Source organism: Archocentrus centrarchus, chromosome 24, assembly GCF_007364275.1.
Source record: "Archocentrus centrarchus isolate MPI-CPG fArcCen1 chromosome 24, fArcCen1, whole genome shotgun sequence".
NCBI lineage: Eukaryota > Metazoa > Chordata > Actinopteri > Cichliformes > Cichlidae > Archocentrus > Archocentrus centrarchus.
Window position 1 is genome coordinate 20435919 of NC_044369.1, and position 23030 is coordinate 20458948.

At 39.8% G+C, this 23030-nt stretch overlaps 2 protein-coding genes across 2 annotated transcripts; both read left to right on the forward strand.

Moving 5' to 3' along the window:
- The first annotated feature begins 273 nt into the window (after positions 1-273).
- LOC115774647 (phospholipase B1, membrane-associated) lies at positions 274-9423 on the forward strand. Its single transcript, XM_030722005.1, has 16 exons — positions 274-352; positions 656-720; positions 3446-3536; positions 3659-3717; positions 4312-4379; positions 4555-4598; positions 4725-4845; positions 4997-5048; positions 5129-5209; positions 5308-5373; positions 5488-5579; positions 5712-5793; positions 6351-6452; positions 6663-6758; positions 8349-8420; positions 8922-9423. The coding sequence occupies exons 1-16, from the start codon at positions 295-297 to the stop codon at positions 9045-9047; spliced, it is 1275 nt and encodes a 424-aa protein (XP_030577865.1). The 5' UTR covers positions 274-294; the 3' UTR covers positions 9048-9423.
- Positions 9424-13040: 3617 nt separating this feature from the next.
- On the forward strand, positions 13041-21914 carry chga (chromogranin A). The gene is made up of 8 exons (XM_030721563.1): positions 13041-13281; positions 13606-13655; positions 14441-14534; positions 16301-16369; positions 16453-16521; positions 18906-19214; positions 19970-20379; positions 21313-21914. Exons 1-8 carry the CDS (start codon positions 13236-13238, stop codon positions 21394-21396), a joined length of 1131 nt encoding a protein of 376 aa, XP_030577423.1. The 5' UTR covers positions 13041-13235; the 3' UTR covers positions 21397-21914.
- The last annotated feature ends 1116 nt before the right edge of the window (positions 21915-23030 follow it).

Below are 23030 nucleotides of genomic sequence, written 5' to 3' on the forward strand. Positions count from 1 at the left end.
ATGATATATGGACATTTAAAAGATGCTTCGAATGATTGATTGCTGAAGTTATTGGATCAAAGATTATTTGCAGTGTGAAGAAGTGGCCCGTGCCCCGCTTGGCTTTAAATATCCGACATAACACTGCAATGTTGCTGACATTGATCAGCAGTGAGAGCGGTGCTTCTCATTGGAGCCGTAGGTTGTCGCTCAGCCGTTGAGGGTGGGTGAGACAAAGTGACAATGCTGTAAAAACTGAGCATCGCATTGTGCAGTGTGTAGGGGTGACCCATTGACTGGTCCATACGCGCTACTATGGGGTGGCTTTGGATCGCTGTGGCAACATGCGTGCTTGCGTCCTGCTCTGTCAAAGGTAAGTGCTAGAACAAGCAGGAGGGCAGCTCCCACGTGAGGCTGTGTGCCTATATTTATTGTTACAACAGCCTCTGAATCAGGGCCCTTTTTTTTTTTCTCTTTTCTTTAAATGGATTGTTTATGATTCATATCAACCAGCCAATAACTTTTTAAAATTTTATTTATTGAAGTAGGTATACAACAAGGACAAAGTTGAGACGGGCCTAATGAAGGAAATGTGCTTATTTAGCTGATTAAAGAGGAGCATTAACAATGGCTTGTAAATTTGTTTGAAAAGATTGAGTTAATGATCCTTTTAAAGGAAACGACTGGTGGTTGGAGTATGAAGAGGGGATACGACACTACAGCAAGGAGGCCCTTAATAAGGTAGTGTTTACACCTGCATTTATCACTGAGTGGGACTGTGCTGTTACTGTTAGACACAAGAAGGGCTACATTTTGTAAATCACTTAAACAGCAAAGTGATCTTAGAGCTTGTGGCTGCCCACACCAAAAGACCTTGGTTGACAAGACAAAAACATGAATATTGAGCAATAGTGAACCTACTTTTAAGAGGCAGGTTATCAATGTGTGACTACACAACGTGGCCTGGCAGGCATCCTAAACCTGTGCACAACGAGCACAGCTAACGTATTAAAGACATAAAACAAAGATCACAGTGAAAATGCAGCATAACAATGTATTGAAGGTGAGGCTTACACCATCAAAGTTATGTTCAAGTGTGCTTACTGTAACCTGTACACAGATTCTTATTGTAAAACAGTGCTCTGCGGTACTGAATATAAGTGTTACCTTTTCTTACTGTCAGTTATTTAGTTGCTATTATTTTAGTGTTCCTAACACTTCATAACTGCCCTGCTCCAAAATATTAAGGGGTTATTTAAAACGCACATCAAATTGTAATAAATGAATTACTCAGGTAGTTGAGAACAAAGTCACATTAAGAATGATCAGTGGAAACGTCAACCATCAAGGGCTGGATTCAAAATCAAAGTTAAAAACTGAAGTCACTGGCTGATCCAACTGGCATCACAGTGTGGCTCAGTAGTGTCTATGGCCCCCATGTGGCTGTAGGAGTAAGAATAACTTTATTGATCCCAGAGGGAAATTCATATAGTTCATCTGCTATTTGTATGAGGACTGAAAAGCCTGAAAGCTGAGGGTACAAAAGATTTTCTTTATCTCTCCATTTTAGAGAGGAATCTTCCAGTACTGATGATTTTTTTTTTTTTTTTTTTTGTTACAAAGTGGGTGATCAGAGTTGTTCAGGATGGCTTCAGGATGCTCTCTGGTAGGACAGTCAACAGATCGTGTAAATCCAGTCGGGTGGGAGGAGAGAGAAACATGATTGAAGTCTCCTGATTTTATGAAGTGTGCCTCTGGATGTTTAGTCTGTATACTAGCAACAGTTTCATGTAGAACTTCGACTGTTGCCTTTTTTCTTGCCGCTGGCTTTAGCATCTCTGACCGTTTGAGGGTGAAAGCAGGTAGATCCACATTAGTCTGAGATGTTTTGGTTCAATCATGTTTCAGTAAAACACATGAGACTGCACTCACACTATACTTTGAGTCTTCACCAATATCTCCAGCTCATCACTTTGGTTGGGCAGAGAGTTGACATTTCCCGTGATTGCTGGCAGAAAGGGCTTAAATCACCACTACGAAGCCTTCACCTTTGCAGATGGCTGCCCCTCACTGAGCCTGGTTCTGCTGGAGGTTTCTTCCTGTTAAGGAGTTTTTCCTTCCCTCTGTCACCAAGTGCTTACTCATAGGGGGTCATTTTGATTGTAGGGTTTTTTCTGTAATTAATTTAGGGTCTTTACCTTACAATACAGAGGTGAGGTGACTGTGATTCAGCGTTATATGAATAAAATTGAAATGAATTATTGAGTAGCTGTCTGTACAGCCCTATAAGAGTATGCCTCCTTAGACCATCACTGATCTACTGCCAAACTGGTCACGCTTGATGATGTTGCAGGCAGCATAACATTCACCGCAGTGTCTCCAGACTCTTTTATGTGGGTCACATGCTCAGCGTGAAGAGAACTCGACGGTGGATGTCGTGGAGTCTGATTCTGGCAGTTTGGTCAGAACCATGCACAAAAAGCCTGCTTGGAAGTCATTTTCTAGAGCTCCGGCAGTGCTCCTCCTCCTGCTCCTCCTTGCAGAAAGGAGCAGATACCGCTCCTGCTGCTGGGTCCGGCACTCCTCTTGTAACAGACCATCTCCTGGTATCTTCCCCACTCTTCAGACTGCAATGGGAGACACAGCAAACGTTCTTATGAGAACACATATCCTTTACAACCTGAAGGGGCTGCAGGTACCATCTCATGTTACAAGCAGTGAAAAGGACCCCATCGAAAAGCAAAATTAGAGAAAAAAAATCAGTCATTAGTGATAAGGGGAGAAAAAGGGTCTGTTCCCTTTTGAGGAGTTGTTTTGTTGTTGTCACTTTGATTTGCAGCAAAGCAGGTGAACTGGATTCACCAGACAGAGTGATATCCCTGAAGTTTAACCGATTTTGTGTTGTACTGTGATGCTTCCTGTTCCTTTAATTTTTTTGAGCAATGTTTAAAAAGTAAAATTCTTTCATGGTGAACAGAGTCTCAATCTGCATCTCTAAGATGAGATTTCAGCTTTGTCACTGCACCGTAATGGGAATGCTGTACTGACACAATGGACCATTGTTAGCTATAGCTACAGTATATTTAGCAATGACACATCCACAATGTTGAAATAACATTTACATTCCAGTGAGTCTTTACACTCACCGGCACCCAACTGCCCCTAGTCTCATCTTCGCTGGGTTGTGATATCTAAAAACAGTTTTCTTTCTTATTCCATAAGATTTGTACTATAAGTTTGCACAGGAGCTTCAGTGTTTTTCCACGAGGGTATCAGCATGTACAGTATTAAACTCTCCACAAAAAGCAGAACACTACTGTACAAAATTTGCTGTATTTTTAGAGCAGTTTATTACAGTGTGGGAAGACAGTGCCTTAAGGCAAACTTTAGACTTTACAAAAAAATAAATAAGGAGCATAACTGGTCTCGATGTGACGGTGAGGTTTCTCTCTTTTTACTTTTTCAGGAGTTTCCAGAGAAAACTCGACCAGTGAGCTTCAAGCATCCTTCGTTCCAGTGCCCGGACATGAGCCCTTCTCCCTCTGTCCCCTCCTCAGGTCTGCCCAGGTCACGCCTGCAAACCTCAGATTATTATTGTTCATGAGTTGTAACTAAGCTGGATTTTTTTTTCTCCCTTCACCTTCTCTCTATCTATCCCACCTTTCACCCTTTGGTTTAGTTGAATTTGTGAAGGCGGCAGATATCAAAGTCATCGCCGCCTTGGGGGACTCTCTGACAGTAGGTGTTATTTGCCGTTTGTTGCTTACTGATGATACAGTGTAACACTGAACCAAAATAGCTTTTCTTTGACTGCTGATTCATTCATTTTGCACGTTTGCTTAGTCCTACTGAGCAGAAGGCAGCAGCCATTGTGAAAAGAGTTGAAATGCTTTCAGTGATGGATAAAGAATGAATGCAAATGAGATGGAAATAAACTTTAAACTTTATTACTAACCAAATGTTGCAGCAACAGAAGAGCAGTCAGCTTGGTTATAACTCTTTCTGGGCTTTTATTGTGCTTTTATTAGAACAACACATCTTCATAAGAGAATATGCCCAAAGTGCAGCTGGTAAATGGGAACCTGTTATTGTTTCTTCTATAGTTTTATTCTTGGACTCTTTGTGTAGCATTGCACGACTCACAGCTTAAAATACTTCTCATCCTGAGCCTTAATTTGGCAACATTGAATGTATATGGCAGAAAATTTGGAAAGGCACGCTAGGCTCCCTTTTAAATTTGAATGATCACGCACCCAGACACGCACTTAATCATAAAGAGGCGTTTCTTCTTCTCTGTTCCTGATCTTTCTGTGTTGTGTCCTTCTTTTCCAGACGGCCATAGGTGCTAATGCCACCACTGTCCTAGGCATTCCTATCGAGTTTCGTCACGTGTCATGGAGGTGCACGTCACAAATCTCACACAATTAATCAGTACACTGTGAAGCATACTGAACTTATATCATATGTATGATAGAAACTGTATTCCTAATGAGAATGTCTGTCATTCTGCAAGTAACGAGGTTAAACTGACATTAACAGTTTTGCCGCTGGTATTGTTTTCCCTTCTGCTTGCAGCATTGGAGGCTATGGGACATATCAGGATGTCATTACTTTGGCAAGTAAGCTCATGTCCAAACTATTTCTTAATGATATTGTTGCGTGAAAGCCGCAAAGAGAAAAGACTGCCGCATTTTCTTTACCGGTTTGCCACTTTCATTTTTTTTTGTTTGTTTGTTTGTTTTTAGATATTATCAAGCTGTTCAATCCCAGTCTGCTCGGTGCTTCTCCTGGAAAGACAGTTCATGGGATGCAGGCTCATATCAGTGAAACAGGCTTCAATCTGGCTGTGACTGGACATAACACCTTGTAAGACCTTTTTAGTCAGAGATAAACGCTGACTCTTACTTTCTGCTGTGCTTTCGTGCTGCTTCCACTAACAAATTATGTTCGTTTACAAAAAAAATTACTGCTTTCTTTATAACTGGCTTTAGGAAGCATGTTGTTCTTTGTTTTGTAGCAACCTCCCCAGCCAGACGAGACATTTGATAGACACACTGAGAGGTTATGAGGTAAAGTGAGACCTTGTTTTCTCTGAAATGTTATCGCAGAGGGATGACAGAGTTTTGAGGACTGTTGTCTCTTCCTATAGGGTCTGAACTTTGAGGAGGACTGGAAGCTTTTGACTATTCTCATGGGCATGAATGACATCTGTGATTACTGCAAAGATAAAGTCTGTCTTTGTTTCTTATCTTTAATTCAGTAGAAAAACTTTTTTTTAATAGAATATTGACTATTCTGTTACCTCTGATGAATATCTGTTCTACTCAGGCTCTTTTTTCAGTCGATAACTTCGTGCACTACATGACCGTCTCGTTGGAAATGCTTATGAATGAGGTAAAATGAAAGATAAAGCAGACCAGTCTTAGGCCTGGATTTTCTATCTGCTGAGACTGACAGCTCAGTGCTGTGCTGAATCACTACAGTGCAGGTCTTCATGCTATGCTGCAGGTTCCCCGTATGATTGTGAATGTGGTTCAGATCCTGCCCATGCAGACTTTGAGGGAGGTGCAGAAGCCCACCCCAGGGTGCTTACTCCAGCGGTGAGCTTCTCTCTTTCAGCATGAGAAAGCGTTGTTTTGTTTTTCTGTTTTTTTTTTCTGTTTTTTTTTTGTTGGTGGACATTTCTTTAATTTTATTATTCATTTCTTTTTAACTTTTTCCTTTTGTTTTAGGTCATTCTGCTCATGCCTTATTGAGCCAGTAGCCAGGTCTCCTGAACTGCGAGAGCTGGTGGAGGTTAACCTGGAATTCCAGGTGCACTTTATTTCTCTCACTTTATAAGATTGTGTATTTTATTTGCGATGGGAGGCAGCTTCTTTAAGGAGAGCTGGCATAGGAGATTAGTGTTTTATGAACATTAGATAAATTCTTATTTCATTTGGTTGCCATGTTATACATCAGAGGAAAACTCCCATGTTTTTAGGAATAAAATGTCAGGCTCTGAATGGTAGGATATATGAACAAGCTTATATTTTTATTTATATATATATATATATATATATATATATATATATATATATATATAGCCTGAAAGAAGAAATATTATGGAAACAAACTAAGTGAAAAATGTCCATAAAAACACATGTTTTTGACTGTATCTTGCCTTGTTGTTGTGCGAGATGATAACTCGCTTCCTTTTGAAAAAAATCTCTTTTGATTAAATGTGCAAACAGGGTACATTGCACCCAAAATACTTCATGCTGATTTCATGTTCGCAGCTCTCTCCGTAATTTGTATGTTTGCTGTTATTATAACAGCACAGGCGAGGAAACTGGGAGATAAATTGCTTTTCACACTGCTTTCATCTGCAGAAAAGACTCGAGGAGCTGCTGTACAGCGACCGTTTCTTCAGGGACGACTTTGCTGTTGTTCTTCAGCCCTTTCTGAAACACGCTGACCCGCCCCGCCTCCCGGTAATCCATCTCACACCTATCAGTGTGACATAAGTGTCTGCTTTCAGGAGACCAATCAGTGTGAAACATCATGCGGTGATCAGTGACTCATCGTGATCCCTAGTGTGACAGCTGTAGCTTTTGGCTGAGGGACTCACAAGTCATGTTTCACCAACAATGCAGTCCTTCACTGAAACCACACCAAAGTGTATTTTACGTCTCTCTGTGCAGAATGGGAAGATTGATATGACCTTCTTCACTCACGATTGCTTCCACTTCACCATAAAGGGACATGAGGAGCTGGCCAAGGGACTGTGGAACAACATGGTGAACAATGATTTTTACTGGTTGTTAAATTTAAAGGCACAAGAGAGTTTATTGTGTAGGAAATGAAATGTAAAATCTTAACTCAAAAAAGCACAAAGTTTTTAATGCAGGAAATATTTCATTTGGAAACAGACCTCTAACATTATTGATGGTACAGTGTATTCAGTAGGTCCATACGTTTTTGTAGCTTTGTCCCTCTATACCACTGCAGTGGATTATCACTAAATTGGTCAATGATCAATCAATCAATTGGTGATAGAAGTTCATGGGGTTTCACAAAAGTATTTCATTAACTCTTTAGGAATTACAGCCATATTTATACACAGCTCCCCATTTTCTTTCTTTCTTTTTTCAATAGAGCCTCAGAAGTAATCAGATGCCAGTTTCATGCCCAGGTGAGGCCTGTTTGCCCATTCTTCAATGACAAATTATAAACAGATAAAAGATCTGGAGTTGTTGCTGAAGTTTTAGCTGTTCACTGGAACTCTCAATATGAGCTATATGGAAATGTCAGCGCAAGTGAAGAAGGCTGAAAAAAAAATCTATCAGAGAGGAAAAACTTTAGGAGTGGCCAAATCAACAATGTGGTACTTTCTTAAAAAGAATGAATACACTGAACAGCTCATGAACACCAAAAGGCCTGAAAGACTGAGATGAAACCAAGATGAACATCAATGAGCATTAGTGACCCAGTTCCACAGGCAGCCATACAGGCCCATGCCATAACACTGCCTCCACCATGTTTTTCAGTTAATGTGGTTTGCTTCAGATCATGAGCCGTTTCTCTCCTTCTCCATCCTGGTTTCATCTCTCCAGATGTTTTCTAGGGAGGTCTAATCTGGGCTTCTTATTATGGGGGTGTAACCAGTAGCTTATTGTAAACCCATTCATGAGGACTGCTCCTTCAGAGTCATCTTGATTTGGTTAGATGTTATGAAGAGGTTTTTTTGATGATAGAAATAATTCTATCATGCACTTTGAATCTTCTGGGGTCTTTCAGGCCTTTTGGTGTTAATGAGCTGTTCAGTGTATTCATTCTTTTAAAGAATGTACCAGATTGTTGATCGGGCCATTCCTAAAGTTTCTCCTCTTTCTCTGATAGATTTGTTTTCCTTTTCAGCCTTCTTCATATGCACTGACATTTTCATGTAGCTCATATTGAGAATTCTGGTGAACAGCAAAGTTCAGCACTTGGAATCAACTCCACATCTTTTATCTGCTTATGATTTGTACTTGAATAATAGGGGAACAGGCCTCACCTGGGCTCAAAACTGTCAATCAATCATCAATCTATTGAGAGACTGTGTATAAATAATTTCTAATATTCTAAATGTGTAATTTCTAATATTTGTTAAACCCATTGAAATAAATCTGAAAGTGTACACTTCAATCACTTCTTGATTATTTTATAGAAAATCCATTGTGGTTCTGCTCAGAGGGAAAATTACAAAAAATATGTCATCATTCAAATACTTATGGACCTAACTGTAGTATGTTTGTTTGTTTTTTCTTTTGTTTAATCAGAAAAAAATGAAATTAAATCATGCTGCAACAAATGATCTGCTCCACGTATCTGTTTCCTGCTTACAGTTTCAGCCTGAGGGAGGAAAGACGATCGTGAGCAGCTTCTCTGACCCGATCTCTCTCATCTGTCCGCCTGTGGTAAGATTAGCTCTCCCTGCCAGTGATTTCACTACACCCGAGCTGCACGTATCACCTGTTTGTTCAGCAGGGCTATCTAAAAATAGCTCCAGTGAAATTGTTTCAAAAAGTGATGTAATTTTTTTTTTTTTTTTTAAAGGATGTTCCTAAACAGAAAACTTAATTTGTTGAAAAGTTTGTTGATGCATTCAAGGAAGCTCAGCACTCTGGGCCACCCCCCCCCCCCCCCCCCACCCCCCATTCCTCATCAATTCAGTGCTTCTCAAAACAGTCTGTAACTGCTTTATTGTGCTACTGTGCTTATAAATGAGACTGAAATAAAATAAATTAATGCTTGGTAAAATAAAAAGAATGAATTGGAAAGAATGTATAGTAACAAAGAAGCTACAGTGTGTCGTGTTTTTCTAAATGACCTGCAGTATTGAATACATTGTCTAGCTAGCAATACATCTCAGTTTATTATCTGATTATCACAGTTATTATATTATTTCGTATATGCAGGAACACCCATATATCTTCACCCGACCGATTGCGGCCAGGTCAGACCAACCTCCCCTCCGGTCTGAGTCTCCATCAGCGGCAGCCATGTTCCTGCTGCTCCTCTTGGCACATTTTGGATTTATGTAGCTTTTACTTTCTAATTTAAACCATTTCTGTGTGGGGTATTCCTGAGGCAACACACGCAGTGGCCAAGAGGAGTTTGTGAGCCGTTCGCCAGCTTGGAGGGAATTACTGCAAACCGACAGATAATTTGACAGCAAACGTTAAAATTATGTAACTTAAATATTACATTTATAGAGCATGTTGGAGACGGACAAGTCGAGCAGAGGGGTCTTCAGATGGTTGGGGTTGTCTCTATAATACTGAACAGTCTTTACTAGATAAAGTGCCTTGAGATGACTGGTGTTGTGAACTGGCGCTATATTAATCAAGCTGGGCTGAGAAATGCTAGTTTTTAGCAGAATGTTTTACAGTTTTTAATTGAGATTTAATTCATCTTTTCATACACTAAGCTGATATACCAGTTAGACTGCACATGTGGTAATTTTCCTCTGTTTCTCCCACATTTGGGAGCAGATTAAGAGCATTTATGTATTTTTTTTCAGTAAGAAGTTGCTTTGTATAAATTGCAAATGTTGTAATTAGCAAAGCATAAAGACCTAGTTTTGAATGGTTCATGTGACATTTATACATTCATACATAAAATATTAAAGACTTTGCCCCAAAATTAAGTGAGCATCTTTTTAATCACAAGCAGTGTTTGTACACGCGATCCACCGGGGAATCGTCGGTTCTGGATCTTGTTTAAATTTTTAGACTTCCTTATATGTTGCACATCTCAGGTTTACCTTCTTGTTTACTTTTTTTTTTTTTTTTTTCCCCCAAACAGGGGGACCCCGGCAGAGTGCCTTGATCAGCTCAGTAAAATGATTTAAACATAAAAATTTGTCATTCATATCCTCCACTGTAGATTTCCCCAGACATCTCTGACTTCTCAAGTCGGGGAAGATTTAGTCACACGTCTGTTCCTCAGATCTCCAGGCTTCTGCTGGCCCACTTTCACTGCTCTGTCCTCCAGTATCTGCATTATTATTCATTAAAAGAGGGAAAGCAAGCATTCATAGTCATCACACTGAACAAAAACCATTAAGTGTTGTGCATGCTGCTGGGTGGTGAGCAGTGGAGTCATTATCTTTCCCTGCTAAATGTCACCGTTCAGCTTAAGTAGCTGAGGTGTAATCATCTAGTGCAGATGGTTGTATTGTGCACTCTGGTTAAACAGAGCGCACAATACAGAATGCATTGACTCTATTGAATCAGTGTAATTACAAAGGCAGGTGGAAACTATATTAAGCCCATCTCAGGTTACTTTGGTGTGCTCAGAAATAACAATTTACCTCCAGAATGGAAAGGAAGGCCATATGATACATACTCAACATGGTGCATCTGGATTGTAGAGAAGAGAAAGGCATGGTTTACTATTATGTGCCATATATGTAGGAACACCCATATATCTTTAAAGTAATCATGCCACAGTGACTTTGCATGGGAGGAGGCTCCTTTATAATGTGTTTTTGCAATAGCATGTACGCAACTTGAGTATAAAAAGGTAATTATTTGTAATCACCCAGCATGCATTTTTACCAGACTCTTTCAAATTTAATTGCTTTGTCCCCACTTACTTTGCTGTTTCTTGGATGCTCCTGTTTGGTGAATTTCAATCAAGTGCGTGTACCTTTCAGATTTCATAATAACCCTTTTACTGTATTCAAAGGAAACCTGCTTCATGTTTAAACAAAGCCGTCGGCACTCTATGCCAGACAAATATGAATCCTCTGGTCTGGCTCTGACGCAGATTAGCCTTTATTGTTTCTCCGAATGCATAATGAGATCTTTGGGCTCTCAATGGATGGTGCAGCAGCTACACAATGTGAAACAGCAAACAGTCCAAACCCCCTGCCTTGGAAAACTCTTTGTTGTTTGGTTTTAATGGATGTGTCGGTAACAAAAGGGAAAATGACCTCATAAGGCCACCTACATCCAGCAGTGAAGATACAGTCGGTGATACAAGAGAGCAAACAGTTTTAGAATGTTCAAGTGTATACGTCTGCTCCTCATAAACAGAGGCACGCTTATATAATGGCCCAGGAGGCTCGGGGGAAATGGTTTTATTAAAATTCAAAGGTCAAAAAAAATAAATAAAGATTCAGTTGGTGCAGGATTGCCAGTTATGATGCTTCTGATTTGTCATGTCCACTGGTCAGAAAGTGGATCTGACACAGATCACAGTTTAGTTGCCGTATTTGCACACACCGACGGCCTCCAACATGACAAAACTCATATCTGCTGCATGTTGAAAGGTCTTAAAATGCAGCCCTGCGAACTTCTTCTCTGAGTTTATTTTTTCATACCTGCAGCTTTCATACAGCAACGGGATCCATCAATAATCGTCTCCATGGTGAGAGTGTTGTGTGCATTTACACAGATGGCACAACACATGTAACTATTCATGAATATATTAATATTCATGAATAGTTACTTGTGAAGTCAAGACTCTATTCTATTCTATTTATATAGCACCAAATCACAACAGTCGCCTCAAGGCGCTTTGTATTGTGGGTAAAGACCCTACAATTATACAGAGAAAACCCAACAGTCAAAACGACCCCCTATGAGCAAGCACTTGGTGACAGTGGGAAGGAAAAACTCCCTTTTAACAGGAAGAAACCTCCAGCAGAACCAGGCTCAGGGAGGGGCAGTCATCTGCCGCGACCAGTTGGGCTGAGGGGAGAAAAAAAAAAGACATGCTGTGGAAGAGAGCCAGAGATTAATAACAATTAATGATTAAATGCAGAGTGGAGTATAACAAAGTAAATAAGGTGAACAGATGCTGATGCATCACTGGATACACTTTAAATATGGCAGTTGCAGGTGGGGAGGGGTAATAAAATAGGAAGAAATAGCGTGACTTGAAAATATTTTAGCCCCATAGTACCTTCCAGCATTTCACAACTACTATCACACCTTTCCAGTAACGACCCATGTGTTTGTTAGAATTCTAGGCATAAAACCCAACTTTTGGCTACGGTCACACAAACCTCTGACTCTCCTAGCAAAACTTCACAAACACTTTTATCTTTGCTCAAAATCACACAAACATCTGTCAAAGGCAATTGTGAGTGTACAGGGCTATACTCTCTGCTCAGATTCAGCCAAATGCTGCAAAGCTGATTGGACAGCACTCCACAGTATAAATAGAGAATGACCAAAAGCATGCCAAAGACCATAAAGCAACCCAAGAGTTTCTCAAGGCAAAAAATAAAGAAAAATTCTTCAATGGCCAAGCCAGTCACCTGGTGTGAGCTCAAGAAAGCATGTGTTTCAGTGATCTACAAACGAGAAGCAAGTGAAGGTAGCTTCAGTAAAGGCCTAGCAGAGCATCTTAAGGGAGGAAATCCAGCATGTAAAAATGCCCATGGGTTCTAGCCTTTGGGCAGTCATTGACTGCAAAGGAGTTTCATTCAAGTATTAAAAACAATCCTTATAATTAAAATTACATTAATTTGTCCAGGTTTTTTTTTTTTTTGGAGCCTCTGAAAATGGGAGACTGTATATAAAAATGTGTTTCTAAACACTGGAAAAAATGTTTGTTAAACCCTTAAATCAAAGCTGGAAGTCTGCACTTCAATCACATGTAAATTGTTTGATTTAAAAGCCACTGTAGTGGTGTACAGAGGCAAAACTACAAAAATTGTGTAGTTTTCCTTTTTTTTCCCAACAAATTGTGGACCCAACTGTATGTTTTTTGTTTTGTGGACTGGAGAATGGAGCTTTACAAGTCTTTGGAAGGCCTATCACCCGGTGTACATAAACCTGCATATGATTACAGTTAAATAATAAAAAGGATAATAAAAATGATCAAAGCTCCAACTTTTGTACACAGGAATAGAAATGTTTACAGCATACCTGAGGCACTCTAAACCGGCACACGCCCTGGCAACCACTGAAGTACGATCAGGTACAGTAGCAATTATTCGTCCCAGCATGATGTCATTTCCTCTCTTCAGCTCGCGCTATAAAAAGGGTGCTGTTGCGGCGAGGTCTTGGTGGAGAGACCAGAGAGGAGGGAGGCTGTCGGGTCACCGATGCTGCAGAAAACCTAGCTCTCCAGAAATACCGAAAGGCGGCTAAGTTTTGTTCAGAATGCGTCCCTAATCCACCGACCATCATTCACAGGGAGGAAATTTAACCTTCTGATAAAAGCTTCGCTATTTTTTATTATTCCTGGAGAGCTACTTCGCCTCGTTTCCAAACATGATCGGGAGAGGACTGTTCCTTTTGACAATACTGTGTAGCTGCGGTAAGAAAAAGGAGTTTTTAAAAAAGCTAAATGTTATTGAAGTTAAGTAACATAAAGACACAGTCGGTTGGTTGAAAGAAATCAGCATTAAGAATGTGACTGCCGGGGTTCAGCACCAAGGACAGCGACAGGCACATCTTTAATTGCAGAGAATTCACCTGCGCATTTGGCACATTCAGTCCCGTTACTAAAACAATCAGAGGCTTGTAGTAACACAGCGAGTGAAAAGAACACACACACACACACGAGCTGTAGGGATTACGAAAAGCAGATAAAAAAAAAATGAAGATGTATGATTTTCTTTTCTCTTTTTTTTTCGTGCAGTTCTTTCATTGCCGGTGACTTCGAGTCAGCTGGAGAATGAGGACGTAAAGGTAAATATTTTCTTATTGTTCTTGGCATTACCATTTCTATTAACATTACTTTTATTACAACAACGGAGAAGCAGTTAAAAAACAAACAAACAAAAACTACCGCAGTTTAATGTTAACCTTCGTAAATCGATGCCCCGTTTTTTTATTCGACAAATAATACAAATCCATTACACTGCGTCTAGCTGCACTCTAACTGCACTCCAAAAGCAAGCCGCATTTAGAAATAGTTAATCGCAGCAACTTAAGGTATTCAAGCACCTTCACCAGTGTGGGGAAAACCCAGATCTGACTTTGTAAAAATCAATAAAAACCTATTTGAGAGCCTTGAAAATCCATGATTTGGCAGCTAGATCCATTTCACGGGGACAGAGTGAGAGAGGTTTCCAGAATAACGTTTGGAGAGACAAGACTATGGAAGGGAAATGTGGAGTCTGAGCACTTCAAAGGTCTTGCAGGGAGAAGCTGAGCACTTTAAAAAAATAAATAAATAAAATGAGCCTGAAAAATCACACATACATGTGGGATTGGCACAATGGGAGTTGAAATTATTTTTGATCTCCCATCTAAAGAGATTTAGACCTTTCAATTAGTGGGTAAGTCAGCACATGAGCTGCATTCAAAGACCAGCAGAAGAATTTACTATGCAAAAATAGACTCTCACCCTCCTTTTAAGTCTATTAAATGCATCTTGCCTGGAACAACATCCTATTTTACCGTAATTCTTAAATAATTTTGATCATTCAGGGACTAACATGGCTCTGATTCTGGATTGTGTGCATCCACAGGTGATGAAATGCATCGTGGAGGCACTGGCAGATGTGCTATCAAGGCCACACCCCATTCCTGTCAGTCAGGAGTGTTTGGTCACACTGAAGACGGGTAAGCAAAACAAGGAAGACAGCTGGGAAACACTGGCACAAGCAAATGCCCTTTTTAGCATGGCTCAGTGCCACAGGCAACTACAATTATAGCCTAAGTTAGTACAGGTTTGAGTTTGTACACAAATCACAAATCACAAACCGTAACTGCCACTGTGTGTTGACACCTGGCTATTTGGTCAGTGCAGATAGTACAAAATTGAATGAAAAGATCAAAGACATTTTCATCCACATTTATGCACTTAGAAAGTGATTGTATGCATAAAAATGTCTCTAAAAACCTTGTAATGCAACCTTGATATTTGAATATTCCATAAGACTGAAGTATGTTTCTTCTTCTACTACACATTGTTAATAATTGTTGAAGTGTAACCTTTTTAGTTTTGCTGACAAACCCCGGAAAGGAGGCATACTAACACAGTTTTCCTTTTTTTTGTGAGTCAGTCTCATGGTTCAGCTAAAACTGCATCCCTGTGAGACCTGTGTGAGATAACCCACACTGGCCATTATTTAGTCCCATCTGAAAACTAAAACCTTCAGTTTTTCACTTAAGCATATTAATTAACTTAACTGCAGACTGTTTGAATGATGTTATCCTCTCTGCTTTACTTTTCTTAATGTCCTTATGTCTTAAATACACTGCAGAAATACACAGAGTTTTCTTTGTATTGGACCTGTTGAGGCAGCTTTTTAGGTTTTAGTTTTACATTCCATTAATCTGAGGGTATAATCAGCTATAATGTTTTTCTCCCTCTGTTGCCAAGTGCTTGCTCATCAAACAATTAATCTTACTATGCAAAGTGCCTTGGGATAACATATTTTCTGATTTGGCCCTATGAGAACAAAATTTACATTACTGGCATAACAGTGGCCAGCTTGCAAGTGCATTGGTAGAGCTGGCCTTTTCTTTATAGGTTTATACAGATTTAACCATATTTATATGGACAGTTTTATTATGACCCTTATTATTATTATCATCCCCACCCTCACCGCTGTCATGCTCGTATAAAAAAGAGGAATAAAACAGATCAGTCCTTGATGCAAAAGTGCTGAATTCTAGAAGAAAACCACTGTCATCTCATAACGAGTGCACAGTGCTGTCATCATAAGGTTAATGGACTAATGCAGTGAATGCTGGGTAAAAATCTGCTGCAGAGTTTTATATACAGAGGGGTCACTAGGACTCGGTAAAGACGATTCAGTTACATAGTGTTTTACCTTGATGCTGTCCTTGGGAAAAAAAAAAAAATCAATCAGAGCCTTACTCATCGAGCGTTTGTTACTGAGCGGGTGCTGTGAAACTGTACACCACCGTAGGGATGGAAAGAAAGGAGAATGGAGAGGAGGAGTAAAAGGAAATGAAAGATCACAGAATGATACAACAACTCGATACAGTACAGCGGCTGTCTCTCGCTACTGCTGCTGCATGATGTATGCAGTTCTGTTTGTGGGTCAGCAGAAAGTCCAGTGCTCACTGCTGTTGTGAGAGTCTCCAAGGGCCAAATGATTAATTGTGCTCTTGCTTTGAAAGCAGTAAATTCCAGGGCAATTAACACAGATGAATCCACAAAAGCGCAACTCTGAATCCTTTGAAAAAGTGAAAAGGGAAAGACGTATACCTGTAATTTACCCCCTGCAGCATCAATTCACTGCTTTTTATCTGCTTTTTTCTTCTTCTTCCTCGCTCTTATGTATTTACATTTTAATGTGGTTGTGCATGTGTGTGTGTGTGTGTGCGCGCACGCGTATGTGTGCGTGCGTGTGTAGATGACCAGCTTGTTACTATCCTTCGTCACCATAACTTTCTGAAGGAGATGCGGGAGATTGCTGTTCAAGGTGAGTCATAGATTACTCAGCTCGTTTACATGTGGATGGAGATAAGAATGACGGAAGGCTTGAACGAATCATTTTCATTTCAGGTGGTCTGGGGAGAGCTGATATGCCCACACCAACAATGCCAACTCTCCAGGCTACAGATGATGTCCCCGGTGAGTTGGTCATCCTCATGCATCACATAGTTATGCTTCTTATTTCTTATCGCACTTCGACAAGGAATATCTAATCAGTGTGTTAAATGCAGCTGCTGTCACAGTGATGAATAGATTCCATTATTTTTTTCTGCAAAGTGCAGCTGACAAACAAATCAAAAGTGCTGAGGTGAATTCAACTTCTGCTGATGTTCTCTGGGGGACAAAAAAAAAAAACCAGAACAAGCATACCTGACTTTTTTTTTTTTTTTACATCAGTGCCAGACTCAGTCTTCTGGGGAGGTGACAAGGAAATAAACAAGTACACACTAAGAAATAGAGGGACGAGAATGGACCTAAAAAGGTACGAAGGCTTTGTCGCTCCAGCTGTACCCTAGTGGAGTACAACATTGTACCTCTAAATCTAGGAACAATTTTGTACCTTATTGTCTGTACCTTTAGAAGAACATTTCTGTACCTCTGGTGACAAATATGTGCCTTTATGTACAGGTACAATACTGTACCCATTACAAAGGTACAAATTATGTACCCAATGAGGTACAGCTGGAGCGACATGGCTAATGGTACCTTTGAGAGACAAAAACAAACCCTTAGGTTCACAAAAATATTCTATATTTATCAAAATGTATAATTTAACATCAGTTCATTCAGTTTAAAACAAGAAGTGAACAGAAGACAGAAGAATGTAATGTTGAAAACAAAATATATACTGAAGGCTGTTATAAAGGCTTCACTTAGGCTCGTGCAGTGACATAACATCTACTCTACTTTCACCAGACTGGGCCCGGCACTGGTCATCACCGTCTTCCACTTATTATCCACCAGTTGAATGGTTGGATAGGGTGTAGCAGCATCTTTCTATATAAATTAAGAAAAAAATAAAAAATAAATAAATAACCAAGCAGCAAAAGACATTGTTCCAATTAATTTATGTAAAATAATTTAAAAACCTTAGTGTTAATTTACAAGTTTAAAATATTAAGTAATACAACTTTAAATATGTTAAATGGTGATCAAAATATCAATATAGTAAAAATAATTCCTTACTCGAGTCATTTTTCTTTCCTCTTCACTTATTTGAACAAGATCTTACTACAGTTCAGATGCCTACCTTTCCCAAAGTGATGTAGTGTTCAATCTTTTCTCTGAAGATGGATGGCAGGAGGATGAGTCCAGCCCTTAAGTCGATTCCTCAAATGCAAAAAAAGAAAAAAAAATCATACAGAGCGTAACTACAGCAGATCTACTTTTACATTTATTAACAAGATGATTGTGACTACCTGGTAGATCTTCAGCCAGGGCATCTTTTCTTGCGTCACAGTACTGTTTTGCCAGCACAGACTTTCCCTGTGCAAGCTTAAGTACACTTGGCAAGACACCAGCAAAGCCGTCTTGACAGATGGCAGATGTTGAAGGGTGAATTCTGTCAACCTCATCAATACACTGTAGAATACACAAACACATTGTCAATTATTATTGTTAAAGGCAGCTAGTAAATCAAATCTAACCAAAATAACAAAAGCTAGAAATGCAGCTTCTAGTTCAAGTAAATTTCGCTGAGTTTTTTTTTTTTAGGATAGATGGTGTAGCTGAGCTGAAGGGAGCTTTAAAGGAGACCCCACAGCTAATACAAGCCCCAAACAAAGTAGTTAAACAAAAAAAGATGGAATTACTTAGCTCTTGTGATAGTACTTCACTAAAATACTAATATTCTGAAATTGCAGAGAAGTTGGGTAACGCCCTGTGCACACAACATGCTAGGTACTGTTAGCATGTTAGTCTGAAATTTTAAATGAATGGAGACTGAGTTAGACCATGAACAGGAATAGGTCAGATTACTTACCACTGAATCTTCTTGCCTCGTCTTCATTCATTTTTATTCCAGCTTTAGATATTTTTTGAATAAGTTCTTCGGTGGACAGGCTGCATAAAACCGGAGAGTCCGCCATTTTACATTTCTGGCGCCTTTTTTGTCGTCTGGGAGGAAACACCCCACCCAACACTGACTTCTACTGGTACACTTTTGTACCATTTGCTCTGACCAGTGATTTTGTACCTCTGATGGTCCAGAGTAAATCACCCCAAGGGTCCATCTCTGTACTTAGAGGGAACTTTCCTGATAAAAGTACCTTTTGGGTACAAAAATTTACCTTTATTTTTTTGTGAAATGTGACAGCAATTTGAATTTGGCCAAAGAGGAAGATAATGTGCTTTTTTTTTTAAACATATACTTCCCACCATCAATTAAAAACACACAAATCTGAGGGTAATGGCAATAAACCCTGTGATAAACTGTAGTGGTTTTTTTGTAAGCACCTTCTTTTAAAATCACTAGAAAATCAATTTCTTCTAGTAAATTAAATCCCTACTCTCACTGTTTTCAGATCGATCCATGTTGGAGGCTTTGGGAAGCCCTGGTGAACAATCCATCCTGTCCAAGAGGACAGGAAATGGAGATGGAAAAGAAGAAAGGGATGCGGGCGTGGAGGACGGAGAGTCACGGGAGGGCAATGAAATTGAAGAAATGCAGATAAAGAGGGAGAATGATGAGAGCCTGGGAAGCCACATCTCTGAGTCTGTGGAGGAGTGGAGGGAGGGTGAGGATGAAAAGAGGGAGGAAGACGATGAAGGGTATGGCGAGAAGCGAGCAGAGGAGAATTCCAAAGAGGAGCGCATTGCCAAGGAGAGCAAAGGCAAGCACATACTTCCAGGTCTTTCTTTGAAATTCACCTGTTATAAACTAAAATTTGCATTAAGGAAAAAGAATTTTAAAAAAGACGGAGAGCTTGCCATTTTAAGCTTTTATTTTAATAGAAATACAGGCCACTCAAAGCAAAGGAAAAGATTAAACATTAACCAAATGATAGAAGCTGAATTTTAAGAGAGAGCGAGAAAGTGCTGAAACACAAAACTGCCTTGTAAATGAAATGGCTCGCTACCCTAGAACCAGCTGATTGATGGAAGCACTTCTATCTACATGATGAATTTCAGCCCCACCCCCTCACAGGGGAGCAAGGCCAGCATGGCTGGCAAAATGACAGGTCGTCAACAGAAATGAATGAGGACCGCCGTGCTGGAAAATTCAAATGCATGGTTACATCTGCAGCCATTTCACAGTAATCTCTAACATCATCAAGACTGCAATCAGCCCTTTCTATCTCTAAAACATTTAACAGAGAAATTGTTTTATTTTCAGTACAGTGAAATAGTGAAACTGATTCTACAAAATGGAGCTTCAGCCAAGTCATCTGATTGCTCCAGCCATGCTGATAATTCCCATAAAGCACAGCTAGCACTACTGAGGGCCAATGCTGCCAGCTGGCACCAAACATTTCATTACAAGAAGTGGAATCTTGCTGATGGTGGAGACTTTTCTGGCAGTGGCCTAGTAGAGGTGTTTCAGTGAGAAAAAAAATAAAAATAAATCTCATTCTTTTCATATTCCCAGATGATGGATCAGAAGAGAAGAGAGACACAAGGAGGAAGAAATCAAAAGAAGAAAGGTCAGATGAAGACGAGGAGGAGGAGAAAACCAAGAGGTTTTCACACTTTTCGCATATAAACAAGGTCAAAGAGGAAGAACAGAAGAGGGAGGAGACAAAGAGAGGGAACAGGGAGAGCTTAAAGCGGTGGACTAAGGGGACCAAGTCTTTACTGCTGAAGAAGAAAGCAGCTGCGAAGGAGGAGCAACAGGAAGTGCCTCATCATTCAAAAGAGGTCACAGACGAAGAGGAGGAGAAGAAGAAAAGAGATGCTCAGAGGAGTCCAGAAGAGAAGGAGCTGCAGATGATTGCTCAAAGGGCACCGGAGGAGAGGAAGGGGCTGGAGGAAGAGGGGAGCGCCAGTAGAAAGTCAGAGGTGTGATTTCCACTTGTTTTTATGAGTCACAGCTGTAGAAACTTTCAAGTGCTAATTGCTTAAAGAAGTATTTTCACATTTTGGGGAAAACAGCTAGCCACAGTTTGGTCTTCACTTACCTACATACCTTAATAAAATTGCAGTTTTGTTGTGTTTGTTTTTATAGTAGCTAAACAAACAATCTATGTGATTCTTATCTATTAGTTTTTGGGGAAAAAATAGACCTTAGATGCTGCTTTATGTCATTTTCTACTTTAATGGAGGTAATAATACACCAAAGAACATCACATCACATTCAGTAAGCTGTGAAACTAGTGACTGAGGTCACAAAGGAGCCAAAGGGTAGATTTCTGCGCAAAGTCTTATTTGAAATTACACGAGTCGCCCCCTGCTGGCCATTAGAAAGAATGCAAAATGCACTTCTCAGACCCATGAGTTACATCCATCTTTTATATACAGTCTATGCCTGTTTCTAGTCTTCAAATACAATAAGCTCAGCAAAAATCTACTAATGTTACATTCATATTTCCATATGAGTGATAGTCATCTTTTAATTTTTCTCAGCAAGAAAAAATAGTCCTACTTTCTGAGTACAATGAAATAGTTCCTCAGGATGTATTACCAATTTGCTAGATGAATGCAAAAAACTAGATGAGGTTTCAGTTTCTAAAAGAGAATTTGTCCTACAGATCGACTTCTTGCATGCAAAATAACGCATTTTCATTGGAAATATCTTGAAAGGAAGCATTTACACTGTGATAGCCTTGATGGCTGCAAACTGCTACACAGTCATTATTAAAGTGAAGCTAAAGGATGCTATTCTGGACATAATGTGTTCCTCTAATGGCTAGGACAGCAAGCCATGGATAAATATAATTGTTTGCATTGCTGGTGTCTTTTTTCTCACACGCTGTCCTCTCATTATACCTGCAGGAGCCTGAGATTGAAAGTCTGGCAGCCATCGAGTCAGAGCTTGAAAATGTTGCCCAGAAACTCCACGAGCTGCGGCGAGGCTGAGAGAGAGAGAGAGAGAGAGAGAGACTGGAACAAGTTTGACACCGCAACCTCCTCTGCCTCCTCGTCCTCCTCCGCTTTACCAGCTGCCTGGTTTCCACAGATAGAGCGCGTGAATGTGTGACAAGGTTTTATCTTTCCACTATTTTTCTTGAGGAGGCCAGACCGCTGCAGCCTCACTCGTGACATTGACATAGAGTAGCATACAGTAGATGCACTTTGCAGCTAGACGTGCATACTAACAGCACACAAATGCGCAAGTACTGCGCATTCACATGCATAACATTCAGAAGATTCCTGAAGAAAGGCAACTCGTTTAGCTTCGTTTTCTCTGACAATCATGTCTGTTTCTGTAAATGTATCTCTTCTGCTTTTTAGATTATTTTAACGGTGAACACCAATTCATGAGAAAGGTTAAGGCAAATCCAGGTATACACCTACAAGGTGAGGTTGTACAGTAATGGCATGTATACATGTACAAAGCTCTTTCTGGAATGCTTACTTACTTACAAAGTTAAAAGGAAAAAAAAAAAAAAAGAAGACTTAGATGATTGTCATAGATGCAGCTGATGCAAATTAAGCCAAGGCAATAAGTGATTTTTAGCTGATTAATGGCTGGGGTGTAATCTGTACTGAATTTATGTAAGAAAAATCAATAAATTGAGTAGTTTATCTGGAACACTTGAAATTGGTGAATGTTTTTATGCCTCTAAAGTTGGCTAAATGTTATCTTATCAAAATGAATGTGTTAAGCGTTATTACAGGACTGTTGCACTGTATGCAATGACTTACACAGTCCATATAAACCTACACAGGATCTCACTGCAAAGGCACTTTAATTGCAAGTGTAGATGCAATCTGCAGTTCGTTGTGGGTGACAAAGCTGACAACATGAATCATCAGCATGACACACAGGCTGTTGACACATTCAGTTTCAACACACAATTTAACCTTTGGTTTTGGCAGCAATATGAAAATTCTCTGGTTGTTACTATTAAGAAGAAAGGATCTGGTGTAGATTTGAATCATACAGTGTTTTCTGTTTTTATGCTGTATTTTAACAGCAATATGTTGAGAGCTGTTGAGCAAAACATAGATTGGAAGGAGTCAAGAACACAATGTGGGCAGAGGAGAAACTGAAATGTGAAAGTTCTGCTTTCTTTGGCAGCTCGAGTAAATATAGCTACTGTAGGCACGACTCAAAACTGAAACATGTACAGTCAGACAAATGCAGTCTTAAAAAGCCTGAATACCAGAAGGAAGTCAAAGTGTAGGTTTGAAGGCTGGTTTTGCACAGAAAAATAAGTAAAAGAAAAATTTAGTTACTGACTATAATCAAAGATAACCGCACACAGTGCTGGCAATGTATATTGGATATTTTGTATTAGTTACATTTGGAGCTTTGCATAGAACATTTCTATGGTATTCAAGCAGCTATTACAAATACAGATCAGGGTTTTAAGGTTGTGAACATCTGCCCCTTTGGTTACTGTGAACATATGAAAACAGATATGAAATTGGAAGGGCAGCAGATGGCGGCATTAGACCATTTCTGGCCTCTTGTCCAAAGGTGAGTGCTGTCACAGAGTTATTAAAATGCACCACTGTTGTGTTTGGGTGGACTTTTTCCCACTTTC